Source organism: Rhinopithecus roxellana, chromosome 16, assembly GCF_007565055.1.
Source record: "Rhinopithecus roxellana isolate Shanxi Qingling chromosome 16, ASM756505v1, whole genome shotgun sequence".
Classification (NCBI taxonomy): Eukaryota; Metazoa; Chordata; class Mammalia; order Primates; family Cercopithecidae; genus Rhinopithecus; species Rhinopithecus roxellana.
The window spans coordinates 10,342,944-10,363,084 of NC_044564.1; the positions used below are offsets into that span (position 1 = coordinate 10,342,944).

The following is a 20,141-nucleotide window of genomic DNA, read 5'->3' on the forward strand; positions in this document are numbered from 1 at the left end:
AGCTGAGATCATGCCACTGCACTCTAGTCTGGACGACAGAGCAAGACTGTTTCAAAAAACAAGCAAAGGCTTTTAAAGTTTTCTTTGTAGCCTGATTTATCAGTATTTCCTTTTATGGTTTGTCCTTTTGTGTCTTATAGAAGAAATCTTGACCAACTCCAAGGTTGTGAGGAGTTTCTCCTATGTTTTCTTCTAGAAGTTTTATTGTTTTAGCTCTTATGTTTGCCTCTATGACCCATTTTGAGTTCATTTTTATGAATGATGTGAGGGAAGGGTTGAGATTCATTTTTTTCTTTATATAGATAGCAATTCTGAAACCATTTATGGAAGAGATTTTTCTTTCCTTATTGAATTACTTTGACAGCTTTGTTGAAAATCAGTAAACCACATATACGTGAGTCTGTTTCTGGATTCTGTTCTGTTCCGCTGATGTTTGTGTCTGGTTTATAGGAATACTTGTAATTGGACAATGTTAAGTCTTCTAGCCATATCCTTTGTATTAAAAAATAATTGTTTTTGGCTGGGCGTGGTGGCTCACACCTGTAATCTCAGCGCTTTGAGGGGCTGAGGTGGGTGGGTCACTTGAGGTCAGGAGTTCGAGATCAGCCTGCCTAACATGGTAAAACCCCGTCTCTGCTTAAAATACAAAAAACTAGCCAGTCATGGTGGCGCATGCCTGTAATCCCAGCTGCTCGGGAGGTTGAGACAGGAGAATCTCTTGAACCTGGGAAGCAGAGGTTGCAGTAAGCCGAGATCATGCCACTGCACTCCAGCCTGGGCGACAAGAGTGAAACTCCGTCTCAGGAAAAAAAAAAAAATGTTTTTACTATTCTAGGTCCCCATAGACATGCTTGTGTCTCTCGTTTTGTGTAGACTTGACAGCTTCACAGCTTCTCTCAGCCATGTTTCATGGTTTTTCAGGGTAACGTTTTGTGTATAGTTTAATTTTATTCTCTTTTGTGTTTTGGATTCTGTTATAAATGATGTTCTCCTAATTTCATTTTCCAGTTGTTTGTTACTAGTCTGTAGAAATGTAATTAATAATTTGTATATTGACTTTATATTTTGTGACCTTGCTCAACTTATTTGTTCTAGTGGCATTGAGAAAATTCCTTAAGATTTTCTACGTACATGATCATGTTGTCTGTATATAAAGTCATTTGTATTGCTATTTAAGGTGTATGCTCTTTTTTAATTATAAAGGATTTTTTTTTCCTTATTGTACTGTTTAGTACCTCAGATAGAATGTTGAACAGAATTGGTGAAAGAAGACATTTTTGTTTGTACTTAATCTTAGGGAATAAAGATTTACTGTATTAACCATTGAAATGATGAATGTTGGTTGTAATTTTTTTCATAGATGCCCTTTATTAGGAGTTCCCTGCCCCTGTGCCCCCCCCCCCCCTTTTTTTGAGACCTGGTCTCACCCTGTGGCCCAGGCTGGAGTACAGTGGTATGGTCATAGCTGACTGTAGCCTCTTCCTTCTGAGCTCAAGCAATCCTTCTGCCTCAGCCTCCTGAATAGCTGGGACTACAGGCACACACCACCATGCCTGGCTAAGTTTTGAAACACTTTTTGTAGAGGGGATTTTTGCCGTGTTGCCCAGGCTGATCTTGAACTCCTGAGCTCAAAGGATCCGCCCACCTCGGCCTCCGACGCCTGGCCAGGAGTTCCCTTCTATTTTGAGTTTGCTTAGGGTATTTTTTTCACGAATACATATTGAATTTTGTCAGATGCCTTTTCTGTATTTATTGAGATGATTATATGGCTTTTCATTTTTAGTGTGTTGATACAGTGATTTACATTAATTGATTTTCAGATGTTGAACCAGCCCTTCCATCCCCAGGACAGATACAAATTGGTTGTGTGTATTAATTGTTGATGATTTTTGTGTCAGTGTTCTTGGCAGATACTGGTCTGTAGTTTTTTTCTCATGATGTATTTCTCTTGTTTTGGTGTCAGGGTAATGTTGGGCTAAAAAAGAGAGTTGGGAAGTATTAATAAAGGTAAAAGGAAATTAGACATTAAATTCACTGGTAAAGCAATCTGGAAGTGGAGTTTTCTTAGAAGATTTTAATTATGAATTTAATTTCTTTCGTATACATACGATAATAGATTTTCTATTTAGCATTGTGCCAGCTTTGGTCGTCTGTGACTTTCAAGGGGCTTGTCAGTTTTATTTAAGTAGTTGAATTCATTGGCATAAGGTTTATATTTCTTTATCTTCCTTTTAATATACTTGCGATCTCTAGTGACAGAGTCCTGTTTGTTTCCTGAGGTTGGCAATTTCTTTTTATTTTTCTTTACCTTGATTAGTCCGATTTATCAAGTTTACTAATCTTCTAAAAATCTGCGTTTAGTTTTTATTTTCTCTATTTAATACTTAATTTCCTTTTACCTTTATTATTATTTTCTATTCTGGGTTTAATTTGTTCTCCTTGTCTAGTTTTTTAAGGGGGGAGTTAGTTATTGAAGCCGCTTTTCATTTTTAAGACAGGTATTTAAAGCTGTTGGTTCCTCTCTAAGCAGCACTTCAGCTGTGCGTTATATATTTTCATAGGCCAGGTCTTTCATCATTCTCTTTAAAATATTTTGTTTCCCCTGTGGGTTCTTGTTTTATCACTGGGTTATCTAGAAGTTGGATGTTTAACTTCCAAATACTTAAAGAGAGGTTCTAGATAGCTTTTTGTGTTATGATTTCTGGTTTAATTCTGTTGTCAGGGAAAATACTCTGTGTGATTTTCAACCTTTTAAGTTTATTGGGACTTAGGGTCCGCCACGTGCCTTCCATTGCAGAATGTTTAATATGCATTTGAAAAGAATATTCTGCTGTTTGAAGGTAGCGTGTCTTCAGTATCAGTGCAGATGGGTTGGTGGTGGTGTTTGTGTCTCCCTCACCATTTTCCTGTTTTTGGTCCTATTAGTAGGTCAATCTGAGAGGAGGGTGGAAGGTCCTGAGCTGTGCACTTGTAACCCGCCGTTTGGTTCTGTCAGTTTTTGCTTTGTGTGTTTTCAAAGTCTGTTATGTTAACACATGTTCATGTTTTTGATATTAGTTGATGAATTAACCCTTTTGTCATTATGAGATGTCGCTTTTTTTTTTTTTTTTTTTTTTTTTGAGGCGGAGTCTCACTCTGTTGCCCGGACTGGAGTGCAGTGGCCGGATCTCAGCTCACTGCAAGCTCCGCCTCCCGGGTTCACGCCATTCTCCTGCCTCAGCCTCCCTAGTAGGTGGGACTACAGGCGCCCGCCACCTCGCCCGGCTAGTTTTTGTATTTTTTTTTAGTAGAGACGGGGTTTCACCGTGTTAGCCAGGATGGTCTCGATCTCCTGACCTCGTGATCCACCCGTCTCGGCCTCCCAAAGTGCTGGGATGACAGGCTTGAGCCACCGCGCCCGGCCGAGATGTCGCTTTTTATCACTGGTGGTAATCCTTATCCCAAAAGTCTACTTCATTTAATGTGGATGTGGATTCAAGAGTGCTTGTGAATAGCGGCTGCACGGTGTGTTTCATTCCTTTCACTTTTAACCTCTTGTTGTCTTTTAAAGTGAATTTTTTGTAGATGCTGTATAGTTGCTCTTGCTTTTTTATTCATCTGATAATCTCTTTGAGTGTTTAGACCAATTGCATGTGATATGACTATCCATAAGGCTTGGTTTTACCATCTGGTCTGTTTCTGTTTATCTCTTTTCTTTTTCTTTCCTCTTTTAAGGCTTATTTTGGATTTTTTTTAGTACTCCCTTTTATCCTCCAGTATTTTGTAGGGGTTGCTTTAGGGTTCCTGTCTGCATCTTTAGACCATCGCAGGCTGCCTGCAAGTCAAAGTGATGCCACTGCACAAATAGCAGAAGATGCGTCTTTTCCTTGCTGGCCTTTGTGTCACTGTTGTCATTCATTTTGCTGCAACCCCAGCTGTGCTGTTTTGGCTTTCTTTTGTCTTCTAAAGTATTTAAAAATTGAGAACAAAAGTCATTAATATTTATCCACGTGATTTCCATTCTTCTTGTTCTTAATTCCTTTGCATACATCAAGAGTTTCACACATTTTGGTCTCGGGACCTTTTCTGTTTTCCTTTTCTTTTTCTTATTTTTTTTGAGATGGAGTTTCGCTCTTGTTACCCAGGTTGGAGTGCAATGGCATAATCTCGATTCACTGCAACCGCCCCCTCCTGGGTTCAGGCAGTTCTCCTGCCAGCCTCCGCAGTAGCTGGGATTACAGGCGCCTGCCACTATGCCCGGCTAGTTTTGTATTTTTAGTAGATGGAGTTTCTCTATGTTGGTCAGGCTGGTCTCTAACTTCCGACCTCAGGTGATCTGCCCACCTTGGTCTCCTAAAGTCCTGGGATTACAGGCGTGAGCCACCGCGCCTGGCCAGGACCTCTTTATACTCTTAAATTGGTGTGGACCTCAGATAACTTACATTTTTTTTTTTTTTTTTTTTTGATAGAGATGGGGCCTTGCTGTGTTGCCCAGGCTGTTCTCAAACACCTGACCTCCAGCGAGCTTCCTGCCTTGGTCTCCCAAAGTTCTGGGATTGCAGGTGTGAGCTAGTGCATCTTGCTGAACTTGTAAAGAAAATTTTAATCTATCAGTGTTTGCCATACTAGAAGTTAAAAATCAGAAAGTTTAAAAATACTTATTTAAAAATAATAGTAAGTTGATTTCATATTAATACTAATAATGTTTTAGTGAAAAATAACTATTTTTCACAACAAATTAGAAGGGGCTGTATGTGACTCACATCTGGAATCTCAGCACTTTGGTAGGCTGAGGTGGGAGGATTTCTTGAGCCCAGGAGTTCAAGACCATCCCTAACAACATGGTGAGACCCCATCTACAGAAATTATTAAAATTAACCAGGGGCATGGTGGTGTGTACCTGTAGTCCCAACTACTTGGGAGACCGAAGCAGGAGGATTGCTTGAGCCAGGGAGATTGAGGCTGCACTGAGCCATGATTGTGCCACTGCACTTCAGCTGGGGTGACAGGGTGAGACCCCCACCTCAAAATAAATTAAGGAAATAAATAAAGAAGATGGCAGTATTTTACAGTTTTGCAAGTGTCTTACTATCTGGCTTGCGAGAAGATAGCTGATTCTCCTATCTGCTTTTGCATTTAATCTGTTACAATATGTTGTTTTTATTGAAGTTCATGAACAAAATCTGGCTTCATGTAGATATATAATTGGAAAAGGGGATAGTATTTTCAAAGTCTTTTCTGAGAAGTATGCAAATCTGTTTTTGCTGTTACACCAAAACTTGACAAACAATAGTTTCTCAAAGATTAATTATTATGTGGAATTTGAAACTATCATCAATTAATGTTTTTAAAAAATTGAGATATAATTCACATGCCATAAACTTCACTATTGTTAAAGTGTACTAGTCAGTGGATTTTTTTGGTTTTGTTTTGTTTTGTTTTTTTGAGAGAGAGAGAGAGAGAGAGAGAGAGAGACTCTGGCTCTGTCACCTAGGCTGGAGTGCCGTGGTGTGATCTTGGCTCACTGTCACTTCTGCCTCCTGAGTTCAAGGGATTCTCCTCCCTTAGCCTCCCGAGTAACTGAGATTACAGGTGTGTGGTACTGTGCCTGGGTAATTTTTTTATTTTTTGTAGAGGCAAGGTTTTGCCATGTTGGCCAGGCTTGTCTTGGTATCCTGGCCTCAAGTGATCTGCCTGCCTCGGGCTCCGAAAGTGCTGGGATGACAGGTGCGAGCCATTGTGCCTGGCTTAGTCAGTGGTTTTTAATATATTCATAAGGATGTTGTATTAATCTGTTTTCACACTGCCTAAAGAACTGTCCAAGACTGGGTAATTTATAAAGAAAAGAGGTTTAATTGACTCAATTCCACATGGCTGGGGAGGCCTCAGGAAACTTACAATCATGGCGGAAGGGGAAGAGGCACGTCTTACATGGTGGCAGGTGTGAGAGAGCAAGCGAGAGTGGGGAAAACTGCCTTATAAAACCATCGGATCTTATGAGAGCTCACTCACTATCACAAGAACAGCATGGGGAAAACCTCCCCATGATCCAGTCACCTCCCACCTGGTCCCTCCCTCAACATGTAGGAATTATGGGGATTACAGTTTGAGATAAGATTTGGGTGGGGACACAGAGCCACACCCTATCAGCTATATAGTCATAATCACTGGCTAATTCCAGAGCATTTTTATCACTCCCGAAAAACCCTCTGTACCTATTAGCAGCCAGACCTCATTCCCTCCTCAGCCCCTGGCAGCCCTCAGTCTGCTCTGCATCCACGGGTTTGCTCAGTCTGGACAGTTTTTATGATTGAAATCATATAGTCTGTGATCTTCCGTGCCTGGCTTCTTTCACGGAGCATGTTTCCAGGGTTCATCCATGTTGTCGCGGGTGTCAGTGTTTCATTCCTTTTCATGCCTGAATAATATTCCACTGTGTGCTTACACCTTATTTTGTTTATTCATTTGTCAATTGATGGTCATTTGTGGTGTTTCTGCGTTTTGGCTGTTGTAAATAATGCTGCTTTCATGTACAAGTTTCCCATGTGAATATGTGTTTTCATTTCTCTTGGGTATATACGTGGGATGGAATTGCTGGGTCACGTATTCATTCTGTGTTTAGCTTTTTGAGGAACTTCCAGACTGTCTTCCACAGCAGCTGTGCCATTTTACATTCCTACTAGCTGCATCTGAGGGTTCTAGTTTCCCCATCCTTGCTAACATTTGTTATTTTCTGGCTTTTTTTTTTTTTTGAGACGGAGTCTCACTCTTTCGCCCAGGCTGGAGTGCAGTGGTACAGTCTCGGCTCACTGCAACCTCTGCCTCCTGGGTTCAAGCAATTCCCCTGCCTCAGCCTCTCAAGTAGCTAGGATTACAGGTGTGGGCCGCCATGCCTAATTTTTGTATTTTTTGTAGAGACAGGGTTTCGTCATGTTGCCCAGGCTGGTCTCGAACTCCTGAGCTTGAGAGATCCACATGCTTTGGCCTCCCCAAGTGCTGGGATTACAAGTGTCAGCCACCGTGCCTGGCTGTATATCTTCTTTGGAGGAATTCATACCCTTTGCCTATTTAAAAATTGGATTGCCTTTTTATTATTGCATTGTTCTTTTGTAGATTCTGGGTACTAGATCAGTGAGTTTTTTATACTCTATTATTGCTATAGTAACCATTTCTGGTTCCTGCATTCTTCCTGGACTTTTTACCCACCCAGGGTTTTGCACCTTCATGCTTTGGTCATTTGGAAAATTGTTTCACTAAGTTATGTAGATCTTCCAAATGTTGTCACATTTCATGTTACAGTATCAAAACTTACATTCATTAATATCGCCAATCTCGGCTGGGCGTAGTGGCTCATGCCTATAATCCCAGCACTTTGGGAGGCTAGGGCAGGTGGATCACGAGGTCAGGAGATTGAGAACATCCTGGCTAACATGGTGAAACCCCATCTCTACTAAAAACACAAAAAATTAGCTGGGCATGGTAGCCGGCACCTGTAGTCCCAGCTACTTGGGAGGCTGAGGCAGGAGAACCCTGCCTTATGTGTGAACCCAGGAGGCGGAGCTTGCAGTGAGCCGGGATCGTGCCACTGCACTCCAACCTGGGCAACAGAGCGAGACACCGTCTCAAAAGAAAAAAAGAAAAGAAAATCGCCAATCTCATCAGAAAAGCCTTTATGTATTAGGAAGTTATCTAGCTTTTGGTGGCAGAAACAAGTTATCCAAAATTTAATTTTTTTCTGAAATTCATATTTTATTACTGGAAACAAGTAGTTTTCCTTTAGTGACAGACATTCATTTAAAAAAAACAAACAAACACTTTTTTGGTTTTTAGATGATGTCTTAACACGTTTGCAAATGTGAATAACTGGTTTGTTAGTGGCTCAGCTTGTAGCTCAAGTCAGGTGCACAGATGCATGTCGCAAGGTCACTGTTGTCATTTGGTCCACAGGAGAGGTGCTTTGTGCCTGCTGACCACGTGGTCACGGAATACAAAATAAGTTGTACTATAAGGTAGAGGTTTAATAAAACTGTTTTCCATCTGTATTGTTTCCTTTAGCCCAAACAACTTCTTTTAGCATTTTTTTTTACAGGCAGTTCTGCTGAATTCTCTCAGCTTTTTCTTTTCTGAAAAAGACATTATTTTGCTTTCATTTTCCAAAGATATGACTGGATATAAAATTTTAGGTTGTCTGAATTTTCTTTTAGGTAAAAATATGGCTCCATTCTGTCGTGCTGCTGGGGTTACTTTGTGAGATGAGGTGGGACTGGGCTGACAGTTCTTACTCCAACTTTTTTAGACACTGACTTTCATCCGTTGTCTTGTCTGCAGCCTTGTCTCTGGTCTGAGGATGGGAGGCATCTTGGGGGTGTTTGCAGGGCCCCTGCCGGGCATCTCTTCCCCAGCACTGGGACTGCACTGACTCTGCTCTGTGTAGCTTTCCCTTACTTATAGGGTTCCCCTCTTTCCTTCTTTGTGCTGTGGATTTTCAGCTTTTAAATTTTCTTTTCTGTGTTGTTTTTACAGGGATCAGAGTTACAAGCAAATGTTTGATTTACTATGTTTAGTCTTCTTGATTTTTTGGTAATGTATAATTATATTTTCCTTTAAAATGTTAGTTTCATTAAAAATTTCAAGTTAATTTACATTTTAAGAAGGATGTGTTTTTACATGGTACTTTTTTAGTGGCTTTGACTTTCCTCCAAAAATATGACTATTTGTTTCATGTTATGTATTGGTATTTTCATTCATTTTCTTGATTAGATTTTCCAGAGGCTTTTTTTTTTGTTTAAAGAGAGACAGGATCTTGCTGTGTTGCCCAGGCTGGCCTCCAGTTTTTGGGCTCAGATGATCCTCGTGCCTCAGCCTTCCGAATAGCTGAGATTATACGTGTGAGCAGCCACACTCGTCCTTTGCGAAGGACTCTTTCAATCATGCATACAAAACTTAGTTGTGGATTTAAATATCCTTTCTTCTACTTTCTCATTGATTGAATTTTACATTATCTGTATTGATTTTTTTGTCTTTTTTTTTAATTTTAAAGACACTTTTCGTTCTCCTGATTTGATGTGCATGGTGGACTCCCTTGTCTGTGTTGTTTGATGACGAAACATTCAGCTCCCTGCCTTTTCGTCTGATCATGGCTTTTACCTCGTCCCTTTAAGCACTGATGAGTGTTTTTTCCATACTTCATAATTGCAATTTTGATATTGAGTTAGGAATTATAGGAGAGAATACTTAAATTTCTAAGAAGTTGAAGTAATTTTTAAGGGGTTTATAGTTAAACTTTTATAATTAGATTTGATTTGGTATGGTTTTTGCATGGTCTGGGATGTGTGACCTGGTCATCCTATCACAAGTTAGGCTCTTCAGTGAGATGTCTCCACCAGACTGTTTTGTAAGTGGCATTTGCTGTTTGTGTTGGAGAAGCTTAGCTGTTTGACAGTAGTTGTTCGGTGAGTGACCACTGCCAAGATGCAGTGACTCTGTCCCGCAGTGAAGGGGGAGCACTGCGCTGGCGTTGGGGTGGGGGTCGGGGCAGGTGGTTTCCTGGTGGTAGCAGGCAGACCTTGTTGTGGATCACAGGGAATCCATGTACTTCTGTATCTGTGTAATTGGCCTGAACAATGCCCATGTCTAGGAGTCAGAGGTAAATCAGGTGAAGTGGGGTCTCTGGGGGATAATTGTGGAGATACAGTTGTGAGGGACAGCAGTTAATTCTTTAATGCATTTCTCTTCTACTTTAGGTAAATCTTAAAATGAGAGAGATAACAGAGAAAGAAGTGAAATTAAAACAGCAGTTATTGGAGAGTCCAGCTCATCAAAAGGTAAAGGGTGAATTTAGTTTCTCTGGAATGCACTAAGTTAATGTTGCTCCCAATCTTAAAGAATTCTGTTAGTTCCCATCATTTGCTTATTCTCTATTTTTACTCACCAAAGAAGCAGCTAGTCTCTTGGATTCACCTGGTGGGCTGATTCTCCACACCTCAGTGAGATGTGACCACGGCAGCCTGTCCCGTCTCTCCCTGGGAAGGGGTGTTTTGTATTGCACTTTATGGTGGGTGAGGGTATTTGGGGGAATTGGGAACCTTGAGTGAGGGACGTAGGGCCCACCTGGGCGCTAGCTTCCACAAGTCAACAAACAAGGGGAAAATTGCCTATTGCTAAAGATGCCCTCGAAAAGTCCTTGAATGGCCCATGAGGTGCAGCGTAGCTGGTGGCGTACCTGTGTGCATGTGCCATCATTCTCCTGGATGAACCCTACATACCTGCTGAAGTGGCATGATGGCTGGACCGCACCTTCCAGCCATTAGCCTTTTTCTTCCTCTGACATTATTTTCTCTTTTGCAAGCACATGTGTGACTGAATTCACTCAGTTCAGTGCACACAAGATGCAGCCCGACCATCTATAAGGTCTCGCCTTTGGAGGGCAGTGTGCCGCCTTCCACTGTTCCTTTTTCCTTGTCCAGTGGCACTGGCCCCTGGCCATGCATTTGTTAGCTGGGTGGGCAGGTGAGTCAGGCCGCCTGGTATGCCTCCCTCATCTGGATCTTAAGCATTGAGCTTCCTCCCTGTTCCTCAGATGGTCATGTTTAACACATGGGTACAGACTAAGCACTAGACCCTTCCCGCGTCAGAGCTGACTTCTTGCCTTTTGGTACCCAGCCCATACCAAGTTTCTGAAGTATTCTTTGCTACTGCAAAGAATAGTGTTGTGGAGGTGACTCATGATCTTCCACTTTAATCATCTGCTAATACAACATGCCTATGGCCACGCACACTGGGAAGACTTTGCTTACCAGAGGCCCTCCTGCCTCTGCCGTGTAAACGCCGTGGGGAAGTGTGTGTTACCTCGTCCACACGTGGACCTGCTCTGCTGATGTTCCTCTCCTGCCTTCCTTCTCTCGCTTCCTGAGCAGTCTCCCTCCAAGTGGTATTGGAAGTTAGTGCCTGTAAGTGAACCCCGAGCCTCCAGCTGCCATCTACAGAGCCATCCTGTCGCGATCACTTGCTTCCATTAAAAATTGCTCGCACCCGAAACTTTTGTTGTTGTTGTTGTTGTTGTTGTTGTTTAAATGTCCCACCTTGGAGTTATTTATATAGTACAAGAATTGGCCTGATTCTGAGCCGAATAGGCCTTGTAATATGGCACTTTGGAACTCTAAGTTACATTTCGCCCAGTTTCCTGGTTACTTCTTTAAGTGATCAACATGCACGTAATGAGAGGGCGTTCTCTTTTGTGATAGATACAGAGAGAATGAGAAGTGGTCTAGTTGCCCAAGTTACTCTTTATATTTTGTTATTTCTGATGTTACCTTGCCTGACTTTGGTATTTAACATGACATCTGTTAGGAGCCATCAGCTGGGTGGTCCAGGTATGCTGGTGATGCACCTGCTGGACTAGGGCTGGAGGGCTGCAGAGAGGGGCTCTCACCAGTGTGTCAGATTCCTCTGTTCTCCTCTGTTCCTGCTGCCTTGGTCTGCATGGAGTGGCGAAGGGACATTTCCTTATTCCCAGGCAAGGGTCTGAGTTAGGTCAGCCTGGCCACAGGCTTTCTGGAGTTAAGTGTGAATTTTCACATAAAAAGAAAGGTGAAAATAGCATTTGGTTTTCCAACCCTAGTTGTGCTCCACCTGGTGGCCCATTCTGGAAGCAGAGCCAGTTTGTTACCCAGGCCCCCGGGGAGAGTACTTGGTGCCAGTGGTGCCTTTCTCGGGAACTTTTGGATGCAGATCTTGCAGAGGGCTTTATGCGTACTCCATTAACTGCCTGCATCCTTCAGTGTCATTATTGGGCCCCTATTTTCCTTTGAAGTCTGTCCTCAAGGCGATAGCAGTGGGAGTGAGCTGGGAGACAGGGCTCCTTTGAGCAGCGGTAGATTCTGCTGTGGAGCTCACAGATCATTTTGCTTCTCTTGAAATATATTAATAAGAAAGAAGAAGAAGGCATTTTAAATCAGTATAGATCTTTTAACTTTTTAAATCCTGAAGACTGAAGAGCTAAATATCAAAGCACTTACGTGATTTAGTCAAGGACTCACAGACTTCATCTGTCCTGCAGGAAGTGAGGTTTCACATGAGAGTTTTATAAAAACAGAAACATGTTACCAAGAGCAGTAGGTCCCTTAATGCTTTTTTATTAGATAGTTCGTAACCCTAACTTTCTGACCCCAGTGTTCGGTAAGTAGGTCAGTGAGGAGAAGTGTGGAAAGGCCTAGGGAAGACGGACAGATTTAGAGGTCTAACCTCAACACTGTACAGCCTAGAGGTTCAAAACACCTGATTTGCAAGGCAACTATACAAGCTCCTGGACTCTCGTAGTTCTGGAGTGTTTCACCTGACCTTAAGCCCACCCCATCCATCTTTAATCAAGAAACCATGTGCTTTCCCGCATGCCCGTGGCCACCCCTCACGTGTCTGCTGTCTGTGTGGAAGCCTGGCCTGGCGCATGCTGTGGTGCACTGCATGCTGGAACCCGTGGAGTTTGCACGCGTGGTACAGTATGAGGCGGGTCACGTTTTGTAGAGTGTGCCGTGGGCTCCGAGAAACAAGTTAAAGTGTGTGCTGAAACGGATTTTACTGACATAAAATAAGCCTTATTGCTAAATTTGAGAATGTGTTACACATGTTTTTTGCTAAACATCAGTATTGATTATTCTGTATGATGTACTTACTGACATAACAACTTGAAATTATTGATTTTAGACAATTTCTCCTCAAGTTGATTCAGCTGCATCACTCTCAGAATTCAATCATTTTTATTGTAGATTGCTGGTTTTTTCCTCTAGTTTGTATCGTGTATTTTCCTCCTGTGGAGAAAATGTGGTTGGCAAGAAATGCCATATTTTAAAGCTGTATTGTGGCTGTTAATGCAGAAAACACGAGCGTACTGCAGGCTGTTTGGCAGTGGGGCTGGGGCTGAGTGTCCTGCCCTCAGTCGCCTGTGTCTGTACTCTTGTAAGCTGACACGCAGATACGGGGGCAGATCTGAGGGTTTGATGGAGCGCAGAAGGCCATACGTGTGGCTTCTTCTAAATGCAGAAACACAGAATCCTTGAGCAGACACTTGTCTTCTGGAGCACCTTGCATGGATTTCGTCTCCTGATGCTTCATTGCTGTTAATAGAGTGGTGGTGGTTGTGTTACGAGAAATTTTGTCTAACCTGGCTTCTGAAATTTCTCAAGCTAAGTATTAATGCTGTTTTGTGTTTTCCTTAATGACTGAGGCTAGTGATATTACTTAGAAAAGTAACAGTAACTTGGGTCTTCTTAGCGTCAGGATGTTCACCATTTAACTTGTTTCTCGTTAGTGTCTAGTACGTCGGCTTTCGGTAGTGTAGGTGTGTGTTCTGTCTCCTTTCCCGTGTGTGCCTGCACTAGTGGCAGCCTCTGCTTCCAGGTCAGTTTAGAGTAGACTGGCTCTGGTATTGCTAGCAAGTAGTTGCTGTTACCCAGTGTAGCCATGAAGCCCAGCTCCTTGGATCTTGACATATATGTTCCAGGCAAAGTACGTAATCCAGACGTTTCTAACTTTTTCTAGATGATTGCAATTGTTCTCCATGTTGTCTGTTAGGCGTTATATTAATTCTCGATCTAACAGTGTGCCTGTAACATATATGGTAGTGAAGAGACATCACATGCAGAGACCGTTTTCCTTTTATCAACTGCAGGTCCGCTATCGACGAGAGCACCTTTCTGCTAGGCAGTCACCCTACTTCCCGTTGTTGGAGGATTTGATGAGAGACGGCAGTGATGGTGCTGCTCTCTTAGCTGTGGTTCACTATTACTGCCCAGAGCAGATGAAACTGGATGGTGAGTGGAGAACGCTTCCCTGAAACAGACCCGAAAGGCTTAAAAGAAAATTATAGTGTACATTAATCCACATATAAAAAAAAAAAGAGAGAAAGAAAATGGAATCCTTAATATAAATGGGGATGTTAGCCTACAGATGAAAAAATTGGGGGATGATGTGCTCATACTTAACCTGCATTTTATCTGATGACAAAACTGCACTTTGAAATTAGCCGGGTGTGGTGGCGCACGCCTGTGGTCCCAGCTACTCGGGAGGCTAAGGAGAGAGGATCACCTTAGCCCGGGGCAGGGGCGGGGGGTGGTGGAGAGGGAGAGAGAAATCGTACTTGAAAGTATTTGAGTAATGTGTGAAAGTATTTGTGACTTTACCTATGTCTCAGAATTGGTAGCTTTTGTAAATCCTTCCTCAACTGATTTAAATCATCTAGAACTTAGTTTGAGGATGGGAAAATTAATGCAAAATTGAGTCTGTTTATGAACCATTTATGAACAACTGCCACACGCTTGGTGTTGGGGATGTTCCAGTGACAGCATATCTCCCTCCAGGTGTTTACAGCCTAACAACGAGGAGAGAGACAGTGAATGACTGTCACCAGCACGACAGTGGGTGTCTGGACAGGGACCAGGGGGAGCATGAATTCTGATTTAGGTTTTGCTCAGCACCCTTCATGCTGAAGTAGGCAGATACCAGGCCAGGAGGTGCCCCCCGAACTAATATGGAAGCATTTGTGTTGGACTTCAGGTACTGGGTACATTGAGCTGACATTGATCTTATTCCTGCTGATCGTAAAAGTGCTAGAAAATATAGTTTTTTAGACAAAACAGTTTCAGAAATATATAGCTGCACTTAAAGGAAGAGGCTGGGCACGGTGGCTCATACCTGTAATCGCAGCACTTTGGGAGGCCAAGGCAGATGGATCACCTGAGGTCAGGAGTTAGAGACCAGCCTGACCAACGGGGCAAAACCCCGTCTCTACTAAAAATTAGCCAGGCGTGGTGGCACGTGCCTGTAGTCCCAGCTACTCGGGAGGCTGAGACAGGAGAATTGTTTGAACCCAGGAGGCAGACACTGGTGAGCCGAGATTGCACCACTGCATTCCAGCCTGGGCGACAGAGCAAGACTCTGTCAAAAAAAAAAAAAAAAAAAGGAAGAAGGAGAGAGCCTCAGGTATCAGGAGATGATCTCTGTCATTGAGTGAAAACTCAGTGGAGGACAGGTAGGTGCCCCGGGGCCCCTGGGCCTGAGTTTCCATGTTCGTTTGGCCCTGGGTCTGTGTGCTGTCAGGAGCCGTAACTGGGACCTCTTGGGAAGAGGACTGGAAAACTCCACCTACTGCCCAGGAGTGAACCAAGGAGGCCTGACAGATGCCCTTGGCTCTGGGGATGTGGAGGAGAAGCTCTTTAAGGAGGAAATGCAGCTCTTGGGTACACGGTGCATCAGAGGACGGTTGAGATGTGTGTCACCCATGTGGTGTGGGAATGTCGGTTGAACGTTAGTGCAACAAGTAGTCTAGGACTAGTGAAGTTCATGGACCCTGGCAGGGATAAAGCACAGCTTGGCTATACAGGGACATTTCCATGAGCCGGGGGATGCTGGCTGCCCACTGAGAAGAACCCCTGCTGGAAGACGAACTCTAAGAAATCAGAAACCATGCAGGGAAAGCAGGTACTGCAGCTCATTTGGCACCAGGACATGGGTGAAAGATAACAGGATGTTTAAAATGATGGACATAAAAAGAGAACTAGACATATTAAAGAAGACAGGAGATAGGGGATGGAGTCTTCAGCTGTGTTGTCATTTTCTTCATCCCCCAGGTCTTATCTTGGCACTTTTTTTTTTTTTTTTTGAGGCAGAGTCTTGCTCTGTCACCCAGGCTGGAATGCAACTGCGTGATCTTGGCTCACTGCAACCTCCATTTCCCAGGTTCAAGAGATTCTCCCACCTCAGCCTCCCAAGTAGCTGGGATTACAGGTGTCCGCCACCACACCCAGCTAATCTTTGTAGTTTTAGTAGAGATGGGGGTTTCACCATGTTGGCCAGACTGGTCTTGAACTCCTGACCTCAGGTGATCCACCTGCCTTGGCCTCCCAAAGTGCTGGGATTACAGGCGTGAGCCACCACGCCTGGCCATGGGATCTTCTTTTATGTGTTCATCTCTTATATTCTCCCTGCTGAGTTCTGGATGCCTTTTATTTTATTTATTTATTTATTTTGGAGACAACGTCTCACTCACCAGGCTGGAGTACAGTGGTGTGATCATGGTTCACTGCAGCCTTGACTTCTCTTGACTTCTCAGGCTCAGGTGATTATCCCACGTCAACCTCCTGAGTAGCCAGGACTACAGGCACATACAACCGTGCCTGGCTAACTTTTGTATTTTTTTGTGTGTGTGTGGAGATAGGGTTTTGCCATGTTGCCCGGGCTGGTCTTGAACTCCTGGGTTCAAGTGATCTGCTTGCCTTGGCCTCCCAAAGTGCTGGGATTCCATGTGATCCACCGCATCTGGCCCTGGATGCTTGCTGAAGTCTACCTTCTAGTTCGTAAATTTGACTTTTCCTTCATTGTGTGCTGCCTGCCCTGTATGTCTGTTGGGGATCTTAAGACAGAGCGAATTGCTAAGGATACAGGGTCATTACCAATTATAATCATGTGAACAGTTTACGGGAAGGTATGACTGTATTGAAACTCATTATATCTAAGAGCAGAACATCAAAATGGATTTTAAATAATGGCAACGTTATGGCCAGGTGCAGTGGCTCACGCCTGTAATCCCAGCACTTTGGGAGGCCGAGGTGGGTGGGTCATTAGGTTGGGAGATCGAGACCATGCTGGCTAACACGTTGAAACACTGTTTCTACTAAAAACACAGAAAATTAGCCGGGCGAGGTGGCGGGGGCCTGTAGTCCCAGCTACTCCGGAGGCTGAGGCAGGAGAATGGCGTGAACCCGGGAGGCGGAGCTTGCAGTGAGCCGAGATTGCGCCACTGCACTCCAGCCTGGGCGACAGAGTGAGACTCTGTCTCAGAAAAGCAAACAAACAAACAAACAAAAAAATGGCAGAGTTACAAGGAGAAATGGACAGAGCCACATTGCTGACTTAGGTAACAGAAACTGATAAAGCAGACAATTTAGTAAGGCCATAGAGGACTTCAGGCTTTATCCAGTGCACCAGCCACTGTGGAATCTGCTCACTTACAGACAGTAAAGACAAGCACTGGAGTCTTTATAAAACATGCAACAGACAGTAAAGACAAGCATGGGAGCCTTTATAAAACATGCAGTCGATTAAGGCCACAGGTGAGACTGCAGCAGATCCCAAAGAACCAGTACATTCTCCACAGTGAGGTCAAGTGAGAATTCACCAACTAGAAGATGCAGCCTCTTTTCCTGCCTGTGGATTAATGATGGTTCATTTCAGGTGTGAATTTGACTGGATTGAGAGATCCCTAGGTGACTGGTGAAGCACTGTTTCTGGGTGTCTCTCTGAGGGTTTTTCCAGGGGTGATGGGTATGAGTCAGTGGCTCGAGAAAGGAAGACCTGCCCTCAATGTGGGCGGAAGAGGGGGACTCTCCTTCTCTGCTCTCTCTCCCTTCCTGAGTGGGGCACCTTCTCTCTTCCTGTCCTTGGACATCACGCTCCAGGTTTTTTGGCTTTTAGACTCTGGGACTTGTACCATGGCCTCCTGGGGGATTTTAGGCCTTTGGCCTTGGCCTGGGGGCTGCACATCAGCTTCACTGGCTCTGAGGCTTCCAGACTTGGACCCAGGCATGCTGCCACTCCTGAGTCTCTAGCTTGCAGTTGGCCTGTCGTGGGATTGCTCTGTCTTTGTGATCATGTGAGCAAACTTCTCTCGTATGTCCTATTGGTTCTTTCTCTCTGGAGAACCCTGACAAACGCACAGTTATTCTAAAATCTTAAAGATTGAGTGCCTGGAAGCCAGAGAAGACATTTAAATATTTCATGGACCGTAGGGGAAAACGTAGTGGTCCTTGCTAGTGTGAGCTCAGCAGGGGCAGTTTTACCTGTTTTGCTCACTGATGTATCCCAGTCATCTGAAATTGTGTTTGGGGCCAGTTGGTGTTGAGTAGGTATTTGTTATCAGAAAAAGAACATAGAAATAAACCCAAAAAAAGTTGAAGGAGAAATGAAGGGCGGTTTTCTGTCCATTTCTGTTAGTCAGAAGTCACTCCCAAACAAGGAGAATAAGGAACTGAATTGCAGATTCCGTTTTGGATGAAACTAGGATATATCTGGACTCTGAACAAGTCTACTAATGGAGAAGTAATTAAAAAAAAAAAAAAAAGCAAAGCGGAGGAGGGGTGGGTGTCAAGCTGGGGAAGCAAAGAGGCTCATCCTGTAGGACCCTGGACAGCAGAATGGAGCACCAAGGATGCTGGTGGACAGCAGTGCCTGGGGTGGATTCTTTGAAAGTTGGTCTCCAGAAGTGAGAGCTCTGGTTCGCTTTGCTTCTGGTGCCTTTCTCCTCACACGCCCTTGGTAAATGTGGGACACCCTTGAGGAGAACTGAGCCAGATAAACTCTAGCCTCAGACCCCAGGTGCAGGCAGGGATGAGGTGACACTGAAATCAGGGCTTTTGTGTAAAATTCTTCACACTTGAAGGTGAGACTGGTTCTCCTCCTGGTGCACCCTGCCCCAGAAGCCACCATTTCTCTTGCTTGACTCCATGATGCAGACCTGCCCCACATGCAGCAAGGGGAAGGATTCTTCTCTGCAGAAATCGGCCTCAGGAAAAAGACCCACAGTGACTCACTCCTTACGAGGAGTGGCAGCCAAAGATTCCTGACATTTGAGGAAAGCCACTGACCTGAATGAGAACCCAAATCAACAGAGATGGTGCAGGTGAGCAGCAGAAAATGTTAAGAGATGAGAGGGTTTGGACCTCAGAACCAACAGCAGGACTCTGGGAAACGATGTCTGCAAGATAGTGGCACATAAGTATGTACAGAATCATCAGACTTAGAACAGCTGTTGGAGTGCTACAGCTTGTTTGGAGAATTCTGAAGAGCCCCTGAAAACCAGTTCTTGGGAAGGAAATCTTTGGTGCTAAGATGGGAGAGCCACTGAAGTGCTAGAGACAGAGTTGAAGAAATCTCCCAGAAAGTAGAGCCAGAAAAGCAAAGAGATGGGAAATAAGGGAAAAAAGATAGAAAAATAAGGATCAGTCTACGAAGAAAGAGAGGAGAAAGTAGGAGAAAAGAACTCAGTCAACATAAAATGCAGAAAAATGTCCCAAGGACATGAGTGGCAAGTAGGAAGGACCCACTGGGTGGCCAGCAGGATTCCTGAAGAAGGGCCATGGCAAAGCATACCATGATGAACTCCGGAACCCCTGGGAAAGAGGAGATCCCAAATAACTGTGGAGAGACCAAGCGGGTTACACACAAGGCAGGCAGCCCCAGTGACACCAGATTCCTCAGCCACAGTCCTGGAAGGAAGATGACTGGGTGGTGCCTTCCCAGTGCCGGGAAGCATGCCCATGCACACCATCCTGAAGAGGAGGTGGAGGGAGGCTTGGGCCGAAATCCGCAGTGCTAGCCTTCCCATGGATGGGCCAGGAACATGGGACAGAGGCACAGATCAGTAGAAGGCAATTGGCCTATCTGGCCCAGAGGCAATAACATAGGTGAATAACTGAGCCAAGTATTAAATCCAGGAAAAATGAAGAGTTGTCCAAGGAGTATAAGTAGAGATACTGTGTAGCCCAGCTGTGGAAGATGGTTACATAGTTATGGTGTACAGAGACTCAGTCTGGGTTTAATCACACATCCTCTGCTCTGTGGCCACTGGGGAGAGAGGCTGGGGAGGCACACAGAGGACCACCTGCACTGTGGTGGTTGTCTGCTGTGACAGTGGGCTGTAGTCTTTTAGTGATAGGGTAGGGGGTGGGGCTGCATGTTCTCTTACCAAGGCCACAGGCAGAAGGAGTGGAACGGGCAGTGATAAGGTTTGGCTCTGTGTCCCCACCCAAATCTCTTCTCGAATTGTACTCCCATAATTCCCATGCGCTGTGGGAGGGAGCTGGTGGGAAATAATTGAATCACAGGGGCGGTTCCCTCCCTGCTGTTCTCATGGTAGTGAGTAAATCTCACGAGATCTGATGGTTTAATAAGGGGAAACCCATTTCGCTTGGCTCTCATTCTCTCTCGCCGCCGCCATGTGACATGTACCTTTCATCTTCCGCCATGATGGTGAGGCCTCCCCAGCCATGTGGAATTGTAAGTCCAATAAACCTCTTTCTTTTGTAAATTGCCCAGTCTCAGGTACGTCTTTATCAGCAGTGTGAAAATGGACTAATATAGGCAGAGACCTATTTCTCTTAAGCTTTTCAAAA

The 20,141-nt window shown here is 44.2% G+C and overlaps 1 protein-coding gene across 5 annotated transcripts in view; it reads left to right on the plus strand.

Annotated features, from left to right (window-relative positions):
* The window catches only part of CAMSAP1 (calmodulin regulated spectrin associated protein 1), a 118,211-nt gene that overhangs the window by 34,184 nt on the left and 63,886 nt on the right, over nucleotides 1–20,141 (plus strand). For 4 of the 5 annotated variants that reach the window (XR_004053956.1, XM_030919389.1, XM_030919390.1 and 1 more), the window contains 2 exons: nucleotides 9,723–9,803; nucleotides 13,646–13,787. Coding sequence is in view for 3 of the 5 variants with exons in the window: in XM_030919389.1 (XP_030775249.1) it covers nucleotides 9,723–9,803; nucleotides 13,646–13,787 (223 nt within the window). In the remaining 2 variants the exon portion in view is untranslated. The remainder of the gene's footprint in view (nucleotides 1–9,722; nucleotides 9,804–13,645; nucleotides 13,788–20,141) is intronic. The other variant, XM_030919392.1, reaches the window with a different exon arrangement.